The 24268-nt window shown below is 41.1% G+C and overlaps 1 protein-coding gene across 5 annotated transcripts in view; it reads right to left on the bottom strand.

The window, feature by feature from the left end:
• Positions 1 to 693: 693 nt before the first annotated feature.
• OBSCN (obscurin, cytoskeletal calmodulin and titin-interacting RhoGEF) overlaps positions 694 to 24268 on the bottom strand; it is a 266409-nt gene continuing 242834 nt past the window's right edge. For 3 of the 5 annotated variants that reach the window (XM_065582591.1, XM_065582592.1, XM_065582597.1), the window contains 2 exons: positions 21864 to 21906; positions 14358 to 19140 (listed from right to left, as the gene is read on the bottom strand). In XM_065582591.1, coding sequence (XP_065438663.1) covers positions 17637 to 19140; positions 21864 to 21906 — 1547 coding nt within the window. In that variant the 3' untranslated portion in view covers positions 14358 to 17636. Of the gene's footprint in view, positions 1214 to 2747; positions 2861 to 3213; positions 3351 to 7741; positions 7875 to 10192; positions 10442 to 14357; positions 19141 to 21863; positions 21907 to 24268 lie in introns of those variants that run through there. The other 2 variants (XM_065582593.1, XM_065582594.1) reach the window with 2 other exon arrangements.

Here is a 24268-nt window from a genome sequence, read left to right as displayed (position 1 = left end):
GGAAGGCCTGCACAATTCACTCATGCCTCCTCTCAGAAGTTAGGTGGTCACTCCAGACTCAGGTTTCATAGCCCCCTCACACCATCGTGTATTCTGCTTTGTTTCTCCCATTAGCTGCATTATATGAATTTTCCTGTGAGTGGAAGGGAAACACCTTCCCTGTCACAAGACTGGGATTAATACTGGTTCACGAATGGGCTACCCCATTTCCCCCTCGTCCCTTGAAGAAAAGCTGTCCCCCCTCCCCTTTCTACCGGTACTCCACGGGGAGTGAGATACCCAGGCTGCTCCTAATATGGTACACTTCCACTGCAACAGAATGTGTACTCCCTTTTTACTGCATATGCCCTCAAACGGCCATGTCTTGGAGACCCTCCTCCAGGTCAAGTGAGGGATACAACTTCTTCAGTAGTGCAGTAGTCCTGGTTCCATGCTCTGGCCAGAGAGCAGGGATAGAAGCTCCCTTCCTTAGAGTTTGTGGAGCATGCCGACTTTAGATCAATAGTTCTCTACATCTTAAAAGAGATCAGACAGGCATTTATACATTCTCCTGCCAGGACATTTTAAAAGTGAAAAATCACACTTACCTTCCTATCTCCTGCTTCACCTCATAGAAGGAATGGAGTTTTCTTCGGGTGCTCTGTTTCTTTGTCACTTGGTCTTTCTTAGCTTTGGTAACCAAGGAAAAAGTTAGTAGTAGTGTTCACACAACACGGCCACGGCACAACATGCAAAGCGATCATGCTGACAATGTTCTGCGGGAAATAATATGATCCATTTTCTAAGCTTCTCTTTAGAATTAGGCTATTGAAGGTGTTTGGCACCATAAACACAGGGGCCCGGATTCTCAGCTGGTGTAAATAGCATATCTAGACAATACACCACAAACCAAGTCCTCGAGTGGCTCCAGCTAGCTAGGTGCTAATAACCCTGGAATATGCCCCCAGAAGCCTAAGCGTCAGACACAAGTCAGTGCCCCACAATTGTGGATGTGGCTACATGGTCACGGGGAGCCAATACATCACACCTAAGAAATGAAGTTACCCTCATGTACAACAAGCTCTGCTTTGCACAAGACCTCCCCTCCTGCATTTTTGGCAATGCAGGTATAGACGCCATCATCTTCTGGGGCAGCTTTGTCCAGGATCAAAGCGTATGTTGTGCCTTCTTTCACTTGATGGATCCTGTTGCTGTCGGTCAACAAGGAATTATCCTAGAAAAATGAGACACTACTTCACTATTAAAGTGCCAGAGTGAAATAGGTTCTGGTACACTGCAATGATTTAGATCAGTGATACTTGGGCCTCAGTGGTTCAGGAGTCAAATTAGCGATCAACATTACACAAAAGAGCCATACTAGTGTGAATTCATTGTTTCATTTACTCTCTCTCTCTTTAGATATGTATATTTTATTCTCACAGCAAATAAGTTAATAATTTAGTGCAAGTTGATAAATTCATCGGTTAATAACATAGTAAAAGCATCCGGATTGGTCAATAGCTTAGATTGGTTATAATTAAATCACGCAGCGTTTTAATATCACGTGCTGCAAAGAGCTGCAGGAGACACATTAAAGAGCCTCTTGCGGCTGGCAAGCCTTAGTCTGAGTATCACTGATTTAGGTAGGACAACAGCAGTTAAAATGGAGATCTACTATGCACTTAGAATATAGAAGTTGCTTATATTCCAGAGAAAATGTTCTATGCCCTGGTACTGATGCTTAGTTTTCAATAGCAACTTGGATGGAGTAAATCTGAAGCCTTTTTTTAAAATTCCCAACTTCTCGGTTTTAGCCAAGACCAAAAGCAGAAATACCACAAAAAAGTGGAGCTCTCAGTATTTTCCATTCATTACCAAGTAGTAATGGAAGTCTCATAATACAGGCTTTTCGTTTGAGATTTCCAGCTCAATTTCAAGGCCAAAGAAGTCTGGATAAGCAGGGGTTTAGTGGTTAGAGTAGAGAGTTAGGAGTCAAGATTCCCAGGTTCTATTTCTTATTCTGACACTGGCTTCCTTTGTTCCCTTGGGCAAACTTCTTAATCTCCCCGTGTCTCTTTTCCCATCTGTAAAATGGGGATTCTTTTTACCTGATTCACCGGGGTGTTGTGAGCCTTAATTAATAACTGCAAAGTTCTTGAGATCCCTAGATGAAGGGTGCAATAAATGTGTAAATTATTATCATTAACACAGTAAAGATCTGCTGTTGTGGGAGTCTTCTGGAAGCCTGTCAGCCATAGTCCAGCAATGTCAGCTGTATCTCCATGACAATGGGAAGATGTTTCCCGTTTTTGTATTGCTGGTTCATTCTCAGTTAATGTCAAGGACATTTACAAGCCCACTTCTCACTGACAGGAGCTAGGAAGAAGCCTCCCCTATGGCCAGGTTATTCCGTAATTGTCCAGTCCCACTGTGTGTCTTGGACCTTCCTCTGAACCAGTTGTACTTGATAAGATGGAGCACTGGTCTGACCCAGTCTGGCAATTCCTACATTCCTATATTTGTATTATTCTTTAATTGACTTAACAATCAGAAGTTTTAACCTTGAAGGTTCATCACTTCTTTGCCTGCAAATAAGACCATCCATTCTCGGCCCAATGATAAATACAGGAGGCTATTTGAGCCTATTATGGCTGAGAAAAAAGTCCCTTATGGCCAACTGTTTTCTAACTTCTCCCTTATTGTTAATTTCTCCTCACCCCATTCCTTTCCGTGTCACTCGTCCGCTATGGGAAATATCTTCTGCCTACCTTATACCATGTAATAGTAGGCTGGGGATTTCCTTCAATAACCGCATGAAATTTGGCAAGCTCCCCAGACTGAACCTGCACATCCTCAATGGTCACTTGCATATACGGCGGGCCTGGGGAGACAAAAGGGTTTACGTTGCTTAAAAGAGAATTCGGTTATGTTAGAATCAAGCTGGGGATCAACGAACGGGAGTGACGATTACATTTCGCGAGCTGCTCAAAGTGTTGCCAACCCAAGATGCCCCCAAAGTCATGTGCTTGGCTTAAAAACCACGAGATTTAAAAAATAATACATCTGCACTTCTTTTTATTGGCTTTCGACCCTTTAGGCTTCCAGTTTCCAAGCTCACCTGAGCTGGGGCTTTAAGAAAGCCACCAAATATTGTGATAAATTTGCAGCCGTTGGCAAAACAATGAGACAACCCTGGGAGCTGAGACAGAAGGGTAAAACGATGCAATGTCTTACTTGCTGGGCTCTTCTCCTCTGTTTTATAAACGCAGGTTCTTTCTGTGGTCTCAATATAAATTTGACTCTGGACATCCCAGACCACGTCTGCGCCTTCTCTTCTACACCAGTCTGCTCCCTCCGTGACTGCTGATGTTCTTGTCACATAAACCAAGAGGCAGAGTCATTACCCAGACATCCTTCACCTCAGACAATAATAAGCAGGACCTACAATGCAACTTAAACAGACCAGGCCACAACATCCTCAGATGCCTCCCACTCACTAACATACTGCTCATAATGACATGTTAAAAGACATCCCCACCAGCTGGAGTATAGTAGAATAGTAATTAGAGCCAAGTGGTGCTACTATTACTCACTGATCATGGACATTTTAGGATATAAATTATGGCAGAGAAAAACCCTGCTTTGTCTTGTCCCTGGCACAAACATAACCAGCTACAACATAAATGTGTTTTGAAACTCTAGCTGCTCTGTTCTCCCTGCAATGTGCATTCATGTCTCCAAATACAAGCAATGAATTTCACACACATGAAAGAGAAGGGATAATACAGCCTTTTAGGATTATATCTTGCCATTGTTCTGGGTGTTTAACTACCAGTGAGTTCAATATTTACTTAAAATTGATTCCAGGATAGTTTTGAATTCGGGACTTAATTAGTCCCCAGGGAGTGTACCTCTCCACTCTCCTCTGTCTTGTTGACATATGACAAACAGGCACAACACTTTAAAGATCATACTAAACCCCAGTAATAGTAATGGGGGATTTGATTATTAGAAATATCTATACTATCTAGTTGGGTGATGACCAGGAGAACGGCATGGTAAATTGCCTGCTTGGTGTGAAGACTGGGGACTTCTCAAGACATTTGGATAGACTTATGTGCAGTGCTGGGACAGAGCCAGTGGTCGTGGTACATGTAGATATCAATGAAGAAGGGAAACCTAGGAGGAGAGAACCTGGAGGCCAAATTTAGGCTGCTTCCCACAGCTCCAATTGGCTGGGAATGGCAAACCATGGCCACTGGGAGCTGCGGGGGGGCGTGCCTGCGAACTGTCAATGTAAACAAAATGTCTTGCGGCCTGCCAGCGGATTACCCTGATGGGCTGCGTACCGAAGGTTGCCGACCCCTGCTCTATAGCCTACTAAAGAGGAGAGGACAGAAGTTAATAAAATACAGATAGGAACTGAAGAGAAAGTCAAACAAAAAGAGTCCCATTCAATTACATTGCACGAAGGCAAATAATTAAATATTGACAAATTTTATAATTGACAAATGCTAGATGTTTAAATACTAAGATGGATGAACTTGAAGGCCTCATATTAAATGAAGATATTGATATAACAGGCATCACATAAATTTGGTGGAACTGTGATAATCAATGGGACACAATAATACCAGGGTGCAAAATATATAGGAATGGTAGGGTTGGTCACACTGGTGGGGAAGTGGCCCTATACATAAAAGAAAACAGAGTCAAATATAGTAAAAATCTTAAATGAATCAAACTGTACCACAGAACCTCTACAGATAGAAATTCCATGCTTGAATAATTACAGCATGCCCAAAAGAATATACTATTGACCACCTGACCAGAATTATGACAATGATTGTGAAATGCTCAGGGAGATTAAAGAAACTACAAAAACAGAAAACCCAGTACTAATGGGAGATTTTAATTACCCCCATATTGTCTATACAGGTTACCTCAGAAAGGATGCAGAGATAACATTTTTAGACACCATTAATGATTGCTTCGCGGAGCAGCTAGTCCTGGAACCCACAAGGGGAGAGGCAATTCTTGATTCAGTCCTAAGTGGCGCACAGGATCTGATCCAAGAGGTGAATATACCTGAATCGCTCAGTAATATCAACCATAATGTAATTAAATTTAACATCCTTTCAGGGAGAAAAATACCAAAGAAACCCACCACAGCAGTATTTAACTTCAAAAAGGGGAACTGCACAAAAACGAGGAAGCTAGTAAAATAGAAACTAAAAGGAACAGTCACAAGAGTGAAATGCCTGCAAGATGCATGGAAACTATTTTAAAACACCACGATAGAGGCTCAAAGTATATGTATACCCAAAATGGAAAAAAAAAAAAAAGAAAAAAAGTCAGAGGACCAAAAAAATGACACTGGGTCTAACCAAGAGAATAGAAGGTGGTTAGAGGCAAAAAGGCATTCTTTAATAACTGGAAGTCAAATCCTACTGAGAAAAATAGAAAGGAGCATAAACTCTTGCAAGTATAAAAACATAATTAGGTGGGCCAAAAAAAGAATTTGAAGAACAACTAACAAAAGACACAAAAATGAACGGCAATTTTTTAAAAGTATATCAGAAGCATGAAGCCTGCCAAACAATCACTGGGGCCACTGGATAACTGAGGTGCTAAAAGAGCACTCGAGGAAGATAAGGCTGTTGCAGAGAAGCTAAATGAATTTTTTGCATGAGTCTTCACTGCAAAGGATATGAGGGAGATTCCCACATCTGAGCCATTCTTTTTAGGTGATACATCTGAGGAACTGTCCCACATTGAGATGTCAGTAGAGGAGGTTTTGGAACAAATTGATATATGAAACAGTAATAAATCACAAGGACCAGATGGTATTCACCCAAGGGTTCTGAAGGACTTCAGATATGAAATTGCAGAGCTACTAACTGTGGTATGTAACCTATACTTAAACCAGCCAACCAGATGACTACAGGATAGTAATGTAATGCTGATTTTAAAATAAGACTCCAGAGGTGATCCTAGCATGCAGGTACACCTAACTTCAATACTAGGCAAGTTGGTTGAAATTATAGTAAAGAACAAAATTATCACACATATATGAATACTGTATGTTGGAGAAGAGTCAACATGGCTTTTGTAAAAGGAAATCAAGCCTCACCAATCTATTAGAATTCTTAGGAATCAACAAACATGTGGACAAGGGTGATCCAGTTGGCATAGTGTACTTGGACTTTCAGAAAGCCTTTGACAGGGTCCTTCACCAAAGGCTCATAAGCAAAGTAAGCAGTCATGATATAAGAGGGAAGGTCCTCTCATGGATCAGTAACTGGTTAGAAGACAGCAAACAAAGGGTAGGAATAGATGGTCAGTTTTCAGAATTGAGAGAAGTAAATAGTGGTGTACCCCGGGGGTCTGTACTGGGACCCATACTGTTCAACATATTAGTAAATGGAAAGGGAGGTGAACAGCGAGGTGGGAAAATTTGCAGATGATACAAAATTACTCAAGATAGTTAAGTTCAAATCTGATTGTAAAGAGTTACAAAGGGATCTCACTAAACTGGGTGACTGGACAACAAAATGGCTGGTGAAATTCAATGTTTGTAAGTGAAAAATAATGCACATTGGAAAACATAATCCCAACTATATATACAAGATAATGAGTTCTAAATTAGCTGTTACCCCTCAAAAAAGAGAACACAGAGTCAAAAAGCTAACAGAATGTTAGCAACTGTTAGAAAAGGGATAGATTATAAAACAGAAAACATTGTGATATGCCTCTGTATAAATCCATGGGACAGCCACACCTTGAATACTGTGTGCAGCTCTGGTCACCCCATTTTGAAAAAGATCTATTAGAATTGGAAAAGGTACAGAGAAGGGCCACAAAAATGACTAAAGGTTTGGAACAACTTCCATACGAGGAGAGATTAAAAAGACTGGGACAGTTCAGTTTAGAAAAGAGATGGGGGAGAGATGTGACAGAGGTCTATAAAATCATGTATCAAAGGGGTAGCCATGTTAATCTGGATCTGTAAAACCAGCAAAGAGTCCTGTGGCACCTTATAGACTAACAGACGTATTGGAGCATGAGCTTTCGTGCATGCATCCGAAGAAGTGGGTATTCACCCATGAAAGCTCATGCTCCAATACATCTGTTAGTCTATAAGGTGCCACAGGACTCTTTGCTGCTTTCATAAAATCATGAATGATGTGGAGACAGTGAATAAAGAAGTGCAATTTACTCCTTCACATAACACATGAACCAGGGTTCACCTGATGAAATCAACAGGCAGTTTTAAAACAAACAAGTAACTACTTCACACGACACACAATCAACCTGTGGAACTTGTTGCCAGGGGATGTTGTGAAGGCCAAAAGGATAACTGGGTTCAAAAAAGAATGAGATAAGTTCCTGGAGGATGGGTCCATCGATGGCTATTAGCAAAGATGGTCAGGGATGCAATTCTATGCTCTGGATGTCCCTAAACCTGGGACTGCCAGAAACTGGGACTGGATGACTGTGGATGGATCAGTCAATAATTGCCCTGTTCTGTTCATTGCCTGTGAAGTATCTGACACTGGCCACTGTCGGAAGACAGGATACTGGGTTAGATGGACCATTGATCTGACCCAGAACGGTCGTTCTTATGTTAAATCTACTCAGCTCAGTTCAAGCTACTAACTACAACATTAGAGAGAACTGGATTGTAGGGCAGTTTTTTCAAGGACAAACACACATTCAGAATTCCATTCAACGCTTTAAGCGTCATGATGTTTATGCTTACCTGGTAATGGGAATAGTGCGTTCCTGACCTCCTGCAGCTCCAGCAGTCGTCTCTTTTTGCGAAGCGGTTGGGCTTGACTTTGTTTCACTCAGTTTCTCATCCGGAATTTTCCCAGTGCTGTCTTGCTCTTTGCCTGACAATGAAAACAGGACCTGTTAGACTAGTTACATAGGACAACATGGCTAAAACCAAGGGCGCATCTTTGAGATCAATATCTGCTCTGAGTTCCAGCAGAACAACCCATCAGACTTCAGTGGGGTTCAATCACCGTAACTAAGAGGAGAATTTGGCCCTTTTCAGAGGACTACGTGAAACAAAGTGTTCTCAGTGAAATACAAATGATCGATGTTCGAATATGGCTGACTGGGCAAAAGCATCAGGATTTTTGTTGTGAGCAAACACCCAGGCGTGAATAGGAAAGGTACAAAGAAAATTTAAATAGAAATGAAAAAAAATCCAGCATGTGTGAAGCAAACAAGTTGATCAATTACATACATTCAAGGGAAATAGTCGACTGAGTTTGTCCTCCAGCTTGCCAATTGAATGAAAATGACAAATTTTGGCTCTTGATAAATTTCAATGCTTCCATTATTAGGGTACACCAACAATTACTGGACTGATTGTCAACTCACACGGGTGTAAATCAGAAGTAACTCCAATGAAGTCAATAGGATTATACTGATGTAAAACCAGTGCAAAGGAGATAAAAATCAGGCTCTAATATGTGCTACTACTGTAAAGAGGGCCTAGTTCTGATGTCACACCTTTTACACTGTTATAACTCCATCGACTTCAATGGAAGTTCTCCTCATTTACACTGCTATGAATGGGAGCAGAATCAGGTCCAGACTCTCTTTATCAGAAATATGATGAAATGAAAAGATGGGTGGGTTCTTTAATCAAGGTGTTTCCTCCAAAATGGGCTTGATAGTCTATTCCAGCAAGAACTAATCACCTTGTGATACGTACCATCAGGGTTACCTATAAGGGTGAAGAATGCCATGTCCTGTGCAATGGAAGAGTGCCGAGTGCAGAGGAAGAGAAGCATTGTCATTCTTTGGTAAGGTGGCTTGGGGATCATTAGTGATAGCTTGTATTGGAAAGAGAAGTGACTCTTCCTAGTAAGCTAATTGGGCAGCTCTACTAGAGAGCACTGTTATTTAATGGCATCCAACCAAAGCCCACAGTTCACCGACGAGTAGGAGCGTCATTCAATGCTTTCTTACTACCAGTGCTATTGAAATATTTGCCTTCTTGTTCTTATTCAGAATCAGGTGATCAAAGGGACACATGTCAAGATAATAAGCCTCTATTTCTAAAAAGCACATACCCATGTTAATAGCGTCTTAAGTCATTGAAAATGAAAGAACGTTAAAAATACTTAATTTACTTTTTCACCTTTGTATGCTGCTGGTTTCCTTTTTTGCACTTCCCTGAGCTACTGTCAAGGAACTAAACTATTCTGTTTCACTTTCTCCTTATAATCATTTTTTTGGTTCTCCTGCACTGGCAGAATGCTACTGGTTTGGGTTTCCAACACTGCAGAGGAAAGCCTTTGAATAAGTAGCACCCAAAGATTTTCATGTAATTTATTTTGTTTGATTCCATGAAATGTTTGCACGCTCATTATGTTGTGTAACAAAATATTTTTTTTAACAAAAATCTAGATTTGGGGGCCAAAAGCTACTTGACAGTGTCCCTTTAAGACCACACTGGATTAAGAACAATTATTATGACTTGACACAAAATGACAATGGGTTAGACAAAACGGTTCTCTAGTTATTATGGCAGCTAGTAAAGGTGAAGAATGAAAGGGCTGTAGTATTCACCAGGCTCTTTACAAGATTTAAGAAATGAAACGTATTTACCATTTTTAAAAAATAACATACAGTAACACAAACATGAAAGCTTTTGTTCTCTTTGCAAGAAATAAATTGACTCTAGTTATACAGGGCATTATTTTTACTCATGAAGAAAACGCTCAAAATTCTATTAGGGCTACAATGTAAATTGAATGCAAATAAATCCTTAATACCCTTCTAGCCTAAAAAGTCTGTAGCATTTAGCCAAGGCATTTCAAGTAGAAAGGCCTGAATCACCATGTTGTTTATGACACTCAGTAAACATAAACAAATAATATATTCAGGGTCTAAAATTCAAGATGACCCCAGGCTAAAACCCCAGACATGGAACCATCCCCCCATTCGTGAACTTTGGGGACATTCAAAGTCCAAACTCAGCTTCAGATCCAAATTTGCAAATGCCCCAATTTACATCATGAGCCCTGGTCTGGATACCCCCACAATTTGTGGTGTCTGAATTTTGTATCTTGGACCCATCTCTGTTTAGAACACCAAGAGATATAGAATTGAGAAGAGCTTCATTTTTTGGTCTGGGCAACATTTGTGTCTAACATCCATGGGACATTTCCCAAACTCAACCCAAACCTACCATGACCTCCAGCACTTTGGGTTTGTGTGCTGACTTCATGAACTATCACCGGATGCCTATTTTCTGTATCTGAAGCTGTGGACTCAAGAACGCCAAAGCCACCAGCCTTTCCTCTCATGCTTGGAGGAAGAGTCACATGCAGTGATGTAGAATCCACGAGTTTCTTCAGGGCCATCCTTATTTCCTTATCTGCACGTTCAAGTGAGGCCCGGACAGAAGTCTCCAGCTCTGACTGTGGTGAGACCTCTCCTACAGACAAGAAGAATAGCTTTTCTCTCTTCAGAATAAAAAGAAAAGTTCAGTATCGATCGATCCACAATGTAATTCAGAGCAAACATTTGCATTCAAGTTTCCCCCTCCCCCTTCTGCAATAGAGAGCTAATGTGCAAATGTTTATTTCCAGAAAGACGGAGTCTAGCTAGACTTCACAATGAATGTCCAGGAGACTCTGCTCATTCTGCTGCAAATGGCTCAACACACTATGTACACTCACATCTTCTCACCAGATGCGACGGACTTTAGGTGATACATAGTGGTGGAGGTGACCAAACTGCTGACTCAACCTAGGGAGGATGAGTGAGAGGAAAAACACACGGTGTTAAGTTCATCAGATCAACAGAAGGAACCCTGGTTTGACCTCCTGTGCTAACGCAGTGTTTTGTGCAACAAAACTGAAGTTATTATTTTAAATGAAAGCTCTACCACTTGTTTCTTGCATGGAGAGAAAGGAGGAGTGAATGGGTTACAGGATGACTTGTGCATTGGGAGAGGAGAGGAAGGAGAGAGGGTTTGTGTCAATGTTGTTACCCCATCACACTCAGAGGGGCATGGCTGGGGAGCATGTGGAACTGTCCCCAATACAATATTTTGATTATTTCTTAGCTTGTGATATCATATTTTATGTTACCATTTGCCTCAGGGAAACCCAAGAGGAGAAGTGGGCTTTGCACTAAGGGACATCTGAGAGTTATTTTAATTTATTTTTATTAGATTTGTTTCTAAAGCAACATGCCTGTGCAGCACACTGCAGTGGCTGGGCAGTACCGAGGGGCGGCATAGGACTTAAGGGAGGCTCTGTGGTGGAGCAGTCCTTCAGAATGAAATCATAGAATATCAGGGTTGGAAGGGACCTCAGGAGATCATCTAGTCCAACCCCCTGCTCAAAGCAGGACCAATCCCCAATTAAATCATCCAACAGATTTTTGCCCCATATCCCTAAGTGGCCCCCTCAAGGATTGAACTCTCAACCCTGGGCTTAAGAGGCCAATGCTCAAACCTCTGAGCAATGTAGAAATGTAGAACCCGAATCCCTCTATTGCTGGTGGCTGGTCTACTAGATTATTTGCTGAGTGGCAGCAAAGTATGGAAGCAGACATGGTGCCTGGCTCAAGGAGCTCACAGGCATAGGCAGAAGGTATAAATCTCCGAAAATAGCCAATATTTATCTCACTCATTTAAACTGGTTCTCAAGCCCAAGGCTCAGTCTCTGAGCAACGGCTAAGTACATAGTGGAGTTTCCCTTCACAGTCACAGCACAATCAGTATCTAACTCAGTTTAAATCTACGAGATTTTATGGGTGTGACGAGCTGTACAAGTGTTTGCAAGGTGTAAAAAAAGGGACAGGCTCTTCCGCCCCCCCAGGGATCTGCCAGAGGTCGGTCAATGAACCCAGGAGAAGGCTGGACACTGTGTCTGCAATTTGACCCCCATTTTGTAAGGCACACTGGGATGTCTCAAGTGTAAAATGAACAATGCAAACCAAATGATTATTTACTCCATGTTAAGGTTGCCTAACCGTCTTTATTAGAGCCATCCATTTTCAGTTGCTCATAACTTTGTTATTCTAAATATACTTCCCACCTTAAAATAGAATTTAAAAAAATTCTATTCCTATGAAACTGGTGCGCCGGTGAAAAACAGTAATTTACAGGCATTCCAGGCACCAATCCTGATTGGTCACTACACAATGTAGACCCTACACAGAATGATCTATAAATGACGGAAGGGCCGATCCTACAAGCCCACTGGAGTCAATGTGTAAGGACTGCTTTCAGGTCAGGGTGAGAGAAAGAGAGAGAGTGGGCTCATGCATGAAGTAGGAAGTATGATTACTAGTTTTATCGGACCAGCAAATATTTTTACCAATAAATATGACTCCTGCGGAATGGAGAAAAAATTAACTGTGTTAAAAGCAAGATGGTCATATCACCAGTATCAATAGCTCTTTATCGCTAATGGACTGTACCAAGTGTCTACCTCCATACAGAATCCCCACTGGAAAACATCATTTTCTTCAGTCTATCTTTCCCTGTGAAGTTCTCCATGCTTCATTCACGGGCAGTTCCAGCCTCAAAAATGGTTTTATTTCCCCCAGCCCATGAATTCAGTTGTTTTTAGTATTGCTCAGGAGTGCGGACATGTTTTATTTCTTATTCGCAGAAGAAGAAACACTAGCTTTTGTTCTGATTCTGCTCCCTTCCCCTTTTACAGGAAATCACTAGGGCAACATGAACTTTACACACAAACCTAAGGGGAAAAAAAGGCAGGTCCCACCTTGGGTCAGCCCTCTTTGACGGTGTCGCCTCTTAATTTCTTTTTAATTTTCTTTGTGAGTATAGTGGTGATGAAAGGTGCTAGACCTGCAGACCTGGAGACTGAAGCCCTCTGTTTATCCACAGGACAGTCAAGCTTCCCTCGATTGCATACCATACTGCCCCGCCTGTGTGCGTTAATACTGATCTGGAAGCACCATTTCTGAGATTACCTACCAATTCAGCACCCACCTGAAAGTGAACTGTTATGAAATGAGTGGAATATACTTAGTGGTGAACACTGTCCCTTTAGGAGAAAATTTACTCCGATTTAAGTAGGATTAATTTCACAGGGATAATTAAACATGATCAGACATAAACAATGGACACTGTAGACAAAATATACCCAATTCTTTAGCAGCACAAGCTTAAATCTTCTTACCTCACTGCCGTGTTAGCTCGAGGGATAGCTTGAGCGTTGTCCCTAACTCAACTTCAATGAACACCCAAAAGTGTCTAGCTCCAGTTAAATGGTGCTTTACACTTAAGCTAGCTGGCCTACGATATTGCTTCAATCATGAGAGCTGCTGACTAGTAATGCAGTGGGAACTCATCTACTCTGTGTTGCTAATACAAACACTCTGCGCAGCGGGAGTGTTCTGCAGTGTGACTGCTCTCACTTGAGCGAGGCTGACCAAGAGAGTTCACCCTAGTGCACGTAACCAGAGCTAACAACGCAGTGAAAACAAACTCTTAGTGCACCCTCTATTTCCCGCTTGTAAAACCCTGAACTATTTATTGTAAACCTTAAACCTGATGTGTCCCTTTCAGTGCACTGTACATTTAACCTGATAAGGAACGGCAGTAGCTCAAACATGTTGAAGTTCAAATTCAACTCAGAGAAGCCCCCAGGATGCTGACACAAAGTTCCCAAAAATTCTTCACTTCACAAAACTGGGTGGAAATCTCCCTAAAACAGGCTCTCTCACAATACTTCAGCACTTTTGCAACTCAAGTGCAGTAGCCCTGAAATACACAGAGGTGAAAGTAAGCCGGTCCGGTCCAGCGTACCGGCAAGAGCTGGTACGCTGTGCCAGACTGGACCGGCTTCCCTGGTGGTGATTTAAAAGGCCGGAGCTCCGGCTGCTGCGGGGAGCCCTGGGCCCTTTAAAGTGCCGCCCAAGCCCCACTGCCGGAGCCCCGGGCCCTTTAAATCACTGCCGGAGCCCTGCTGCCGCGGGGTAGCTGCGGCAGGGCTCCTGCAGTGATTTAAAGGGCCCGGAGCTCCGTGGTGGCTGGCACCCCAGGTCCTTTAATTCGCCCCTGAACCCAGGGGCTCCCAGCCACCTCTGCAGCTGGTAGCTCTGGGGTGATTTAAAGGTCCTGGGGCTCCCAGCCACAGCCGGAGCCCCAGAACCTTTAAATATTGAAAGGCCCCGCCTCTTCCGGTTGAGGCCACGCCCCCCACTCAGGACTCCGGCATATGGGTAAGTCCTTTAAGTTACTTTCACCCCTGGAAATACAGGAGTGCAGTTGGGGTCCCAACTAACTCCCACTGACGTTTATGGACTCTCATTAACTTCAAGAGAGAACCAGTTACCATGAAGAAACAAAAACACAGAAGCAAGTGAGATCAATGATAGCTGATGCAAGACATTTATTGATATGCACTAGAGCATCTAATAACATATCTTGACTTAGATTTATTTTAGTTTTTTGTCTCTCAAACAAACTGAAGTTTCCACCTTTTTCACACCCTTTTGCCTGTGGGAATGGCAGTAAAACATTCTTTGTGTTAATTTTAATACAGTGTACTGTTTTCATCTACAGGAAATAAAGTCCCACACCTATCCTTAGTTATCTACACATTTTAAATCACTTACAAGCATACTTTTTAACCTCTAGGAAAATACTTTGAAAATAAACGTAAAGGACTTTTTAATTTTTTTTCCATTTTTTAAAAATAGAGTACCGTGATAGGATTTTTAATTCCTTTTTTACTTATATTTTTTGTTTAAATTTCCAAAGAAAATGTAAACAGATGTTAGTTACTTTTGGTTGATCAACAGAAATATAAGTATTTCTTTGCTACAACCATTTGAAATGCAACTTTATTTAATTAAAAAAGTGATTACTAAGCAAAAACCAGGTCAAGAGAAAATTAATAACTCCACATTTCATTGTATATCTTGACAGACCTAGATCTATTTTATTTCTGCTTAAAGATGGCTATGGGCTAAATTCTTTTCACAGTTGCATCTGTGTAAGTTTGACTTCAGTGGAGTTATTGTGGATTTACATCAGAGTAACTGAGATCAGAATATGGCCCAATCAAATAGAAATATTTTCAGTTCAGACATATTTCCTCCCCTTGTATGTCTGTTAGTCTCCAATGTACAATAGTGCAATATTTCTCATAAGTGAAGAACTAATATATAGCTAGTGTATAGCTTAATTATAAAATATACAGTATAAACCAATGAGGTGTTATTGAACAAATGATAGTACCATAAAAGAGGTTTTATTTCTTTCACCACCTATAGTCACTGAGAAATTTTCAAACTTCAAAAATTTAGTGCACGTTTGTGTACAAAATATACCCTTTAGATACTGAAATGAAAAAGAACATTAAGTTACTGAATTACTTTTAGCCATCACATGTTCCAGGTTCAGCTCTTTAAACAAGGATTGTAATTTTTGTGACGGCACCTTTTTGAAGTTAGACGTACCTTTTCTTAGCCAGTGCTCTGCAGAACACGGGATCAAGTTTCACATTATCTAGTTAGGTAACATCAAGACTGAAAACATTGGCATGTGATGTTCTAAGAGAAAACTCACTTAATCCTCTTAAAGAGGATTAGCAAGCAAAGTGTCTCTTAGCATTCTTCTAACATCCTGGTCTGTACCATCCAGATAAAAATTATTGTTTTTTTTTTTCTAGCAACATTACCATGCGACTCAGCTTACATAAGGTTTTGTTTCTTTTTCTCATATCTTCTGTCACAGAGACAATGTCAGACATGCAGGGCCAATTCCTGGTCCTACTGGTATGTCTACACTGCATTTAAAAACTAGTGGCTGGCCCGGGACAGCTGACTCAGGGTTGTGGGGCTCGGGCTAACCAGCTGTTTAACTGTGGTGTCGATATTCAGGCTCTGGCTGGAGCCCAGGTTCTACAAGTCTGTGAGGGGCCCAGAGCCAGGGCAAGCCCGAACGTCTACACTGCAGTTAAACAGCTGCTGAGCCCGAACCCTGAGTCAGCTGGCACAGGCCAGGGGTGGGTTTCTAATTGCAGTGTAGACGTATCCATTGAGAACAATGGCAAACTTTAACTGACTTCAAGTGGGACAAGAACTTAGCTCTAAGAACTCAGTCTGATGAAGGGACTGAGCACCTTCTGAAAGTGCTAGGCAACATCAGTTTTCACTGAAGCTAGTGAGAGCTGAGGGTGCTCAACACCTCTCAGAGGCACTCAGCACCTTGCAGAATTATACCCTTACTGGATTAGCCACCATCATGCATTTGAGATCTCTGTGTCAAAGCTCTAGAGAAACACACCGGTCTATGATAAAGGGTGACCTCTACAACATAGCTAAACCAAAGTGGCTACAGTATAATGGTACATCTTGCATTGGCAGTGTATTCAAATGGCCTAGTACATTAAAAACCCATAAAAAACTTGAAGCACAACCCCCCCAAATTTCTGTCAGATGTATTCTTTAAACAGTTGTTTCTTGAAGAGGGTTTTAATTGTATTAGTACTCCTGCAATTTTGATATGGTTCATAGGTAAATTTTCATTAGCAGATTAGGAAACTTTAATCACTAATGGCGAAATTTAACCATTAATATGTACAGGAGACATAATTAACCATTCTACTCACACAGTAATTGTTCATTTATGAAATAATTTATTTGTGGTTCTACACATGTTTTTAATCTGGATTATAGATATTGCATTAACTTGTCCATTCCTTTAATCAATACTCTTAAGTGTAGATCATGCAAACCTCTATCATCATTTAGATGATTTATAGCGTTACTGCACTTGAATAAAGAATGCAGAACCATAGAAACGCATACATCTTAAAAGATTAACAAAAAGTAGTTGATGAACAATGATGGCCTTTTTAATAAAGGTGGAACGCAGTTGTACTCAAGGGGTGAGACTGGGCTCTGTTGAAGTCAATGGGAGTTTTGCCATTGACTTTGGTAGGGTCAGAATTTCACCCAAAATATTTCCACCGTCTCTTAAGTCATAAGTCAGTAGTGTTGCCTAATAAGTGTAGTACCTTCTATAGGTTTCACTCTCTGGAAAATATATAATCATCATTTAAACCGACTGCATATTCTAAAAGGTTTATGAACACATTTTTGGTAGAGCTAATTTGTCCCATCAGCATTTAGTAAAAGTAAAACAGTGCAAACTATTTTGCTGTCTGTCTGGCATGTACAGTGACAGAAGATATGCTTCAATGAAACTACCCTCCCTTCTCTTGATTGCTGGAAGGCATTGCCAAGCTGAGATTCCTTAAATGTCTCACCACTGAGTGACTTCGCCTTCTGAGAGCTGAAGTAATTTTTAAACTCTTGAAGAAAAATGGGCTTATTTATATTTTTGTCACAAGTAGGAGAGGCAGGTCACCCTAAGTCTATTGAACCTGCCTCTCCCCACTTCTCTATGGAATGATATGCTTTCACCAGGATCAATCATAAACTGAACTGATAGAAGTGTTCCCTTTAAGACTGGAAAAGCTCTACATATCACGGTCTATACGTTTTCCTTCAGGTATTTTTCTTTTAGGTGTTGCCCTATAATTCTCACCACCAATCTCACCCGCCCTAGAATGTTTTTGTTTGTTTGTTTATGTATATTTTTTTTATTTGATTTTAAGAATGTTGCTTGTATCTGCTCAGCTCTGGGAGGGGTCTTCCGTGCTGATGTGCAACATAACAGGCTCGCCGATCGTTCCATAGCTGAGGGTTCTTGTGGAAACTTCAGTTTTAAAGCTGGACTGTCCGTTGTCCGCTGAGAGCTGGACTCCGGTACAGAAAGACGGTTTCAGTTGGAAGGAAGGTCCAGGTGAGGCTGCTGCCGCTGCTGCATGCACACCAGGTGCGGCTGCTGCAGTGCATGTCTCACTCACATGGAAAGAAATGTTAGACGGACCCACGGACTGCACTCCTCTTACTCTGGATGCGGACATGAACATTCCTTCAGGACGATGCTCCTTGAACTTGCTGAAAAAGCTTTGCCTGGGTTTAGGAACAACAGGTCTCCCGAGATTTAGCAACACCGGCTTCCCCACCGTCAGTTCATTAATTTCTGTCTGGAGCACAGAGATCTCACAGGGTTTGTCTTCTGCGTAGTTCTGATCATCACATCCATAGGTCTCACCTTCCTCAGGAAAGTAATCTTCAAGGTCTTCCAGAGTTAGCACTTTTCCATTGTGGGTCAGGATTTTGGGGTCTCGGTTGCCAATGTCATCCGTCTTTAGCTCCTCTGGCTCATCAATTATAACATTATCTTCCTCTGGAAGATCCTCATCTTGTACTGTATCAGGTACGCCCCCTTCAGCAGTCCAAGACTTATCTAACTCATCAGCTTCTTCCTTCACCCCTCTGCTCATCGGTGAAGGTGGAAGGTTAGGCTCGCCTGCATCAGCTGTCTCCAAGCTAAAGACAAAGGGTTCACCCACACAGGCAAGTAGTGGGGAAGTAGCTTCTGAAACATCATCATTGCTTGCTTCCTGCATGCAGCTCTTTCCGTCAGTCCCATAGTCAATGAATGAACTACTTCCTAACTGTTCAGACCCACACGGAGAACTTATGTCTTCTTCACTGTTGACTGGAGCTCCTTCCTGGTCTGCTCCATATGCAAGGGTCGGGATGTCGACATCTGAAAGACTGTCTCTAGGCAGGGAAGACTTGTCCTGCTCCACTAATTTATTGTTGGAATTGTTTGTGTTTGGGTCATCTTCAGAGGAACGCCTAGGTCTTGGGCCAGGCATAGTGAATGTCAGTACTCCTGAGTCATCTTTTTCTGGCTTTGCCGGGGAAGCTCCTCTTTTCTTCGTAGGTTTGGGTGATTTTTTCACCTTGAATTCAATTATTTCCTCCACTTCGACCCATTTGGGTTTTTGTTCTTCCACCTTGGTTTCTACGACAAAAGCTCTAGCTGCCGCTCCTTGTCTGTCCTCTGGCTCTGTCACAAAAAGCGTAGGGATGACAGTCTTCCGCGTGGCCTCCGGCTCATGCCTATGTGTAGGTTGCCTGACCTTTGTCACATAAACTGGCTCTGGGGTCAGCACCTCTGATCTTGGAGAGCGGGAGAGAGAGTAACCTGAAGGAGGACGGGCGGGAGACATCTTTCGCTTTTGCCTTGGGGTCTTCACCACAGTGGTTATTGTTTCCTCTCTGATGACAAAAATGGTTGAAATGGAGTTTGCGTGAAGCCAAAAATCGTTCTGGGATCCACACTCCCTCAGCATACACCCATTGTGGACAAAGCCACCAAGGTGGGGTTAGTTTTGTGAGCACCCAATTTTGTGAGCATTTAAGTTTCAGAGGGACACACACATACTCAACTCACTTTCAGAATCAGGTTTTCTGTCAAGAGAGCTCTGCGCTGTCCCATCCAAATGGTTTCCAAATCCATTCACACTTGGAATGCAAAGAAGCATGTTGAGTATGTCCAGCTAAGGAGCTCTCTTTTAGATGCCTGCTATATTGCATGCTGCTTCACTGACTAGTATCAATGATTTTCTTAGAACAGTAACAGTATTACTTTGCAGTCATATAGCAGTATCATCCAAAGATCCCAAAGACACTCAAAGAGTTCAACCCATTCCCACTGATCCAGTCTCCTTGGGTGAAATCCTGGAGCCAGTGAAGTCAATGACAAAAATCCCATTGACTTCAATAGGGTCAGGAATTCACCTCTTGTTTATAAACATATTCTCTCTTTTTGTAGCTTAAAATGAATGGTCACAAAGAAAGGGTTTGTTTACCTATCAATCAACAGCATGGATCACAGACCTGCATTTTCACACACACAAAAGCAGTGTTACAAGATCATTAAGCACATGGGGGAAGCCAAGGAAAGGACAGACAGTTGAAATATTTCCTGAAGAAGCTATCCATGCCAAGACATTAGTATTCCCTCTTGCCATAAGAGTGTGTGCGTTTATTTTTCTCTTTATTTTCACAGTAAAAATGATGATGGGCTAGCATACTGCACGGAACCTGATCCTACCCTCAGTGTGAGTTTTACCTAAGTAGTACGGGATCAGGCCCATAATGCATGTTCACTATTTCTCAGAATAATTCTACTGGCTTTGCTGTAGGTATGGTGAGGTACCCAGAACAACAGGGACTCCTGCACATTGAGGTCTATATTATATGCACTTGGCTACATACACACTGATGTCAATGGGATGCACCTATCCCAGGGCAGAATTTGACCTCAAACACGCTGCAGTACAGATTGGGATAAATATCAGCTTCCCCAGACTTCTCCAACAAAGCAGTCCTTTTCCCCTGACTTTTTCCTGTAGCCGTAACATTGAAAAAGCCACATGTAAAAATGTACATTTTAAATAGCACAACAGCCTGGGTTTAAAGAGTCTCAGCCCCAAATTTAGAGGTGGCTGGTCCGGGGAAACAGGAGAGGCAAAGCCAAGTTTGTTTTTCATTGAGACACAGCCTCTAGCATCAAGCGCAGAGCCAGAGGCCGAAAGCAAAGCAACTGAAAGATAAATAAAGAGGACTGGACCCAGGAAGGAATGAGTATGAATTCATATTTTCAGCCTCACTCCCCAGCTCCACATGGCAGTTCCACGCCTCAGTCTATAGCAAGATGGGCCTGCCGTCCCAAATTTATGCATTAACTTGCTCCGTGTTGGTAAAGTTTGAACATTGCCATCCTCATAGATACATACTTAGGGCATGACTCATCTCCCATTGAAGATTTCATTAAGCATTGAGTCAAGCCCTCAGAGGTTTAACTCAGTATTCTCTGTAGAATTTACTTATCGGGACCTTAGTCATCAGTTTACTGAATGGCATTTTGTGCTTGTTGAATAATATTTAACGAAGTGTATTACTGCTGGAGAGAATTAAAAGACAATTTAAAAAGGCGAGAACTAGAACAAGATTGCTGACATCACCAGATGACCGAGAAGAAATCCAAAACCAAATGCTTTGTCCTTCTGTCTGCTGATTTACTGCAGCAGAGGCTCACAGAGGTAAAAGCTTTAAACTGTTGCATGGCCTGACCCCGGGCAATCCCTGGAAGAGCAACAAGGACTCATTCTTGTGGGCTACTTCTGAATGTGGTATCTAAAACTGTGTCTTGGATAATCTCTAGCTAACCCACTGGTATTTTACATACGGCACATGACAATTTAGTCTGGACAGTAATGCTAGGGGTTCTGCTCTTTGCAGAAGTAAAACTTTTTCGCCACTGCCCAAAGAACCCAATCTAGCTGCCACTGAGGTCAAAGGAAAACAGCAAAAGGCAGCACCTCTTCCCCACTTTACCCTGGTCTGCCTAGTGGCTATTTAGTTTGAAAACTCTTAGGTGCCCGGACCTGTTGTCTTACTCACCTCCATGGAGCCATTGGTACTCAATGTGCTATATAAATGACTAGAAGATTATAAGAATAGACAAGAATGATAAAACAAGTAAAAGATGGCATTCAGCTGTTGTTTATATGTATATTTCAGTTGTTGTTTCATACGCGCTCATCATAATTTAACAAGGGTACAAAGAATTCAATTATTAGTATCTGCTTTCATGGCCAAGCCATGAACTTGCTTCTAACAATGTCATGTCTCATGTGATTGAGTCAGACTCTGCCTTCTCAAACTCATGTGCAATTTCCATTGACATCAGTGGGATCTGTGCTCATATCTCTGAAGGAAGAATTCGGCCCAGACTGAGTCTAAATGCGAGTGTTCCTGCTTTTTGAGAGGGATGGAAACATTTTTCAGGTTGTTACATTTTATAACGCTAAATACCAAGAAATCGGATGGGATGGGAATGAACACACTTGCACAGCCAATAAACACAGGCTTGTTATTGGATCATGCATAGGCAGCAAGTCAAAACATGACTGTTAAAAAAAAAAAGCACTTACATGATGATGGTTTTCTTGGGCACTTTAGTCTCTTGTTCAGTGACTACAAAGAAAACAGTATGAACAGCATGGGGTTAAAGAAAGGCAAAAGCTGAAATGATTAAATTAACTTTGTTAAGTTAATCAAGAGAAACTTGAATGATAAAACACATGTATCATCCCCATCCATGCTTTCTGTGGTTATCTGCAGTGTTATCCTTAGCGTCTCTGATCGGTACTGGGGATTCCCAATGTTGCCTATGCAAGGAATGGTTTTGAGCTGATGTGGATTCTTATGGAGACAATGTTCTAAAACAAAAGGAACTGTTTTTTCCACCTTGATATCCTGGCATTTGTCTTTGGAAAATCAAAACTTCTGCAAGCTACCATGTGAGAGATCAAAATATGTCTCTCTAGGGAATACTCAGCAGAGCTGGAATCCTTTAACCTATGATTGTCATGTTTCTGGAAAACATCTGTGTATTGTTTCTGGAGTTTCCCGGACTAAATAATCAGTCAGTTTTCAGGCTTCTGCAAAGTGGATTCAAGATCCAAGCTTATCAAAATGAAAAAAAAAAAATCATTATAGAAAACTAGCACAAAAAAGCTCTCCAAAATGAGAGTCCATCTATATGCCTACAGTATGCATATGTCTGCTCCATCCATGCATATTAACTCTGTATAGCTCTCTATCTATGCCCCCATAATATAAAATACTGCTTTAGTGGTGCAACATAAAGATTTCAGATAGGATGGAGTAATCGAAGATTTTTTTAAGTTAAAGATTTAATAAAAAAGGAAAAGCAAAGAGGTGTAACATTTCAAAAGCTAATAGAGATTTTCATCATTTTCTCTACCAATCTGTCGGTACAGCATCATGACACCATATGAACTAGACTGTATTTAATGCACTCAGAACTGCTGACTACAAGTGGGATTTTGCAAAACAAGACTCCAAGCCCCAGTCTTTGTTCAGTGACAAGTTAGTGAGCTTCTAAAAGGCCAAGTTTTTCTTTGAATTATATTTCCAGCAACCAGCTTCATAAAGCAAATAAGCTCCAGTATTATTATTATTTAGTTTGTATAATTAAAAAAAGACTTTAAAAGTGAACTGCAAAATTTTCGTCGTCGTTTTTGAAAGAAAGCCTTTTATTGTCCCAAGTCATTATCTGTACAGTAACAGTGGCTGCTGTACAAAAGTTACCAAGAGTTACTACACAGCAATATCTGAGATATCACAGATAGTTCCTGGTCAAAATACAGGGGCGAAAAATCTAATCTCTGATACATCTTTTAGCAAATCCTGATTCTTTAAATGGTCACCAACATGTCTATAGACTAAAAAATTCAAAATATATTTAAATTATAAGACAAGATATCTGAAATTTAATTTCACCTTCACTTAATTTACAAGGGCCCTATACTGCCATTGAGCTAAGCATGGAAATCCTATTGAGGTAAAGGAGAATTTTGTACAGAAGTTGATGTCAATATTCCATGTTTTCTCTGCTGGAGTGCTAGTTTCACAAATGCCTAAATAAAAAAAGAGCAGGTGGCTGTTCCGTGCTGTCTTCCAGTTTCCGTTAGGCAAACACAGACGGTCGGATTCTGCTTTCAGTGACGCTATGTAAATCTAGATTTTTTTCATTAATGTCAATGGAGTTACACTATATTTACACTGGTTTAAATGAGACCAGTTTTGGACTAGAATCTAGAATTTAGACTATAGCTATTAAATATAGGAAGAAATTATTTTCAAACGTTTTGTCTTCAAAATTAAATAAAATTTTAAGCCTAGATATTTATTTCGTTAGTAACTTGAAAAACTTTTGAAACTATTTAAAATTTGCTTTACATGGAAGTTGGACTGGGCCCGTAAACAGTATTTTGCGTTTGCATCCAGGTTAGAAATGTTCATAGAATCATGAACCCTTTAAGTCAAGATTCCCAAATAGATAAACAATTTGGATATAACAAACTAACAGAAATACTCCTCCAGATGGGTTACTCCTGGTTTAAATCAAAGTAAGCAAATGAGAATCAGGTCCAATATATTTATGAAGATTAATTAGTGTGCAATAGATATACGATGTAAAGCAGGGGGGTTGGACTAGATGACCTCCTGAGGTCCCTTCCAACCCTGATATTCTATGATTCTAAATAAATATATTTTATGAGGTTTTTTAACAGTTACTGTATGTTGAATACTAGTTGATTGTTAAAAATGTATGTAATGAGTATCCAAAATTGTCTAACAGAAAAGAACTGTATCAAATGTTCAGTTAGGAAATATCAATAAATGTGTGACATTAGTAACTGGTATTTTATTGAACTGCACCTTATTAAACCTAAATAAATACACTGCCAAACCTAAATGCACTGTTCTCTGTCCTTGCACACAATTCCCATGATCAATGTCTGATCTT

This window comes from Chrysemys picta, chromosome 2 (genome assembly GCF_011386835.1).
Source record: "Chrysemys picta bellii isolate R12L10 chromosome 2, ASM1138683v2, whole genome shotgun sequence".
Lineage (NCBI taxonomy): Eukaryota > Metazoa > Chordata > Testudines > Emydidae > Chrysemys > Chrysemys picta.
This window is presented reverse-complemented; position numbering and strand designations above follow the sequence as displayed.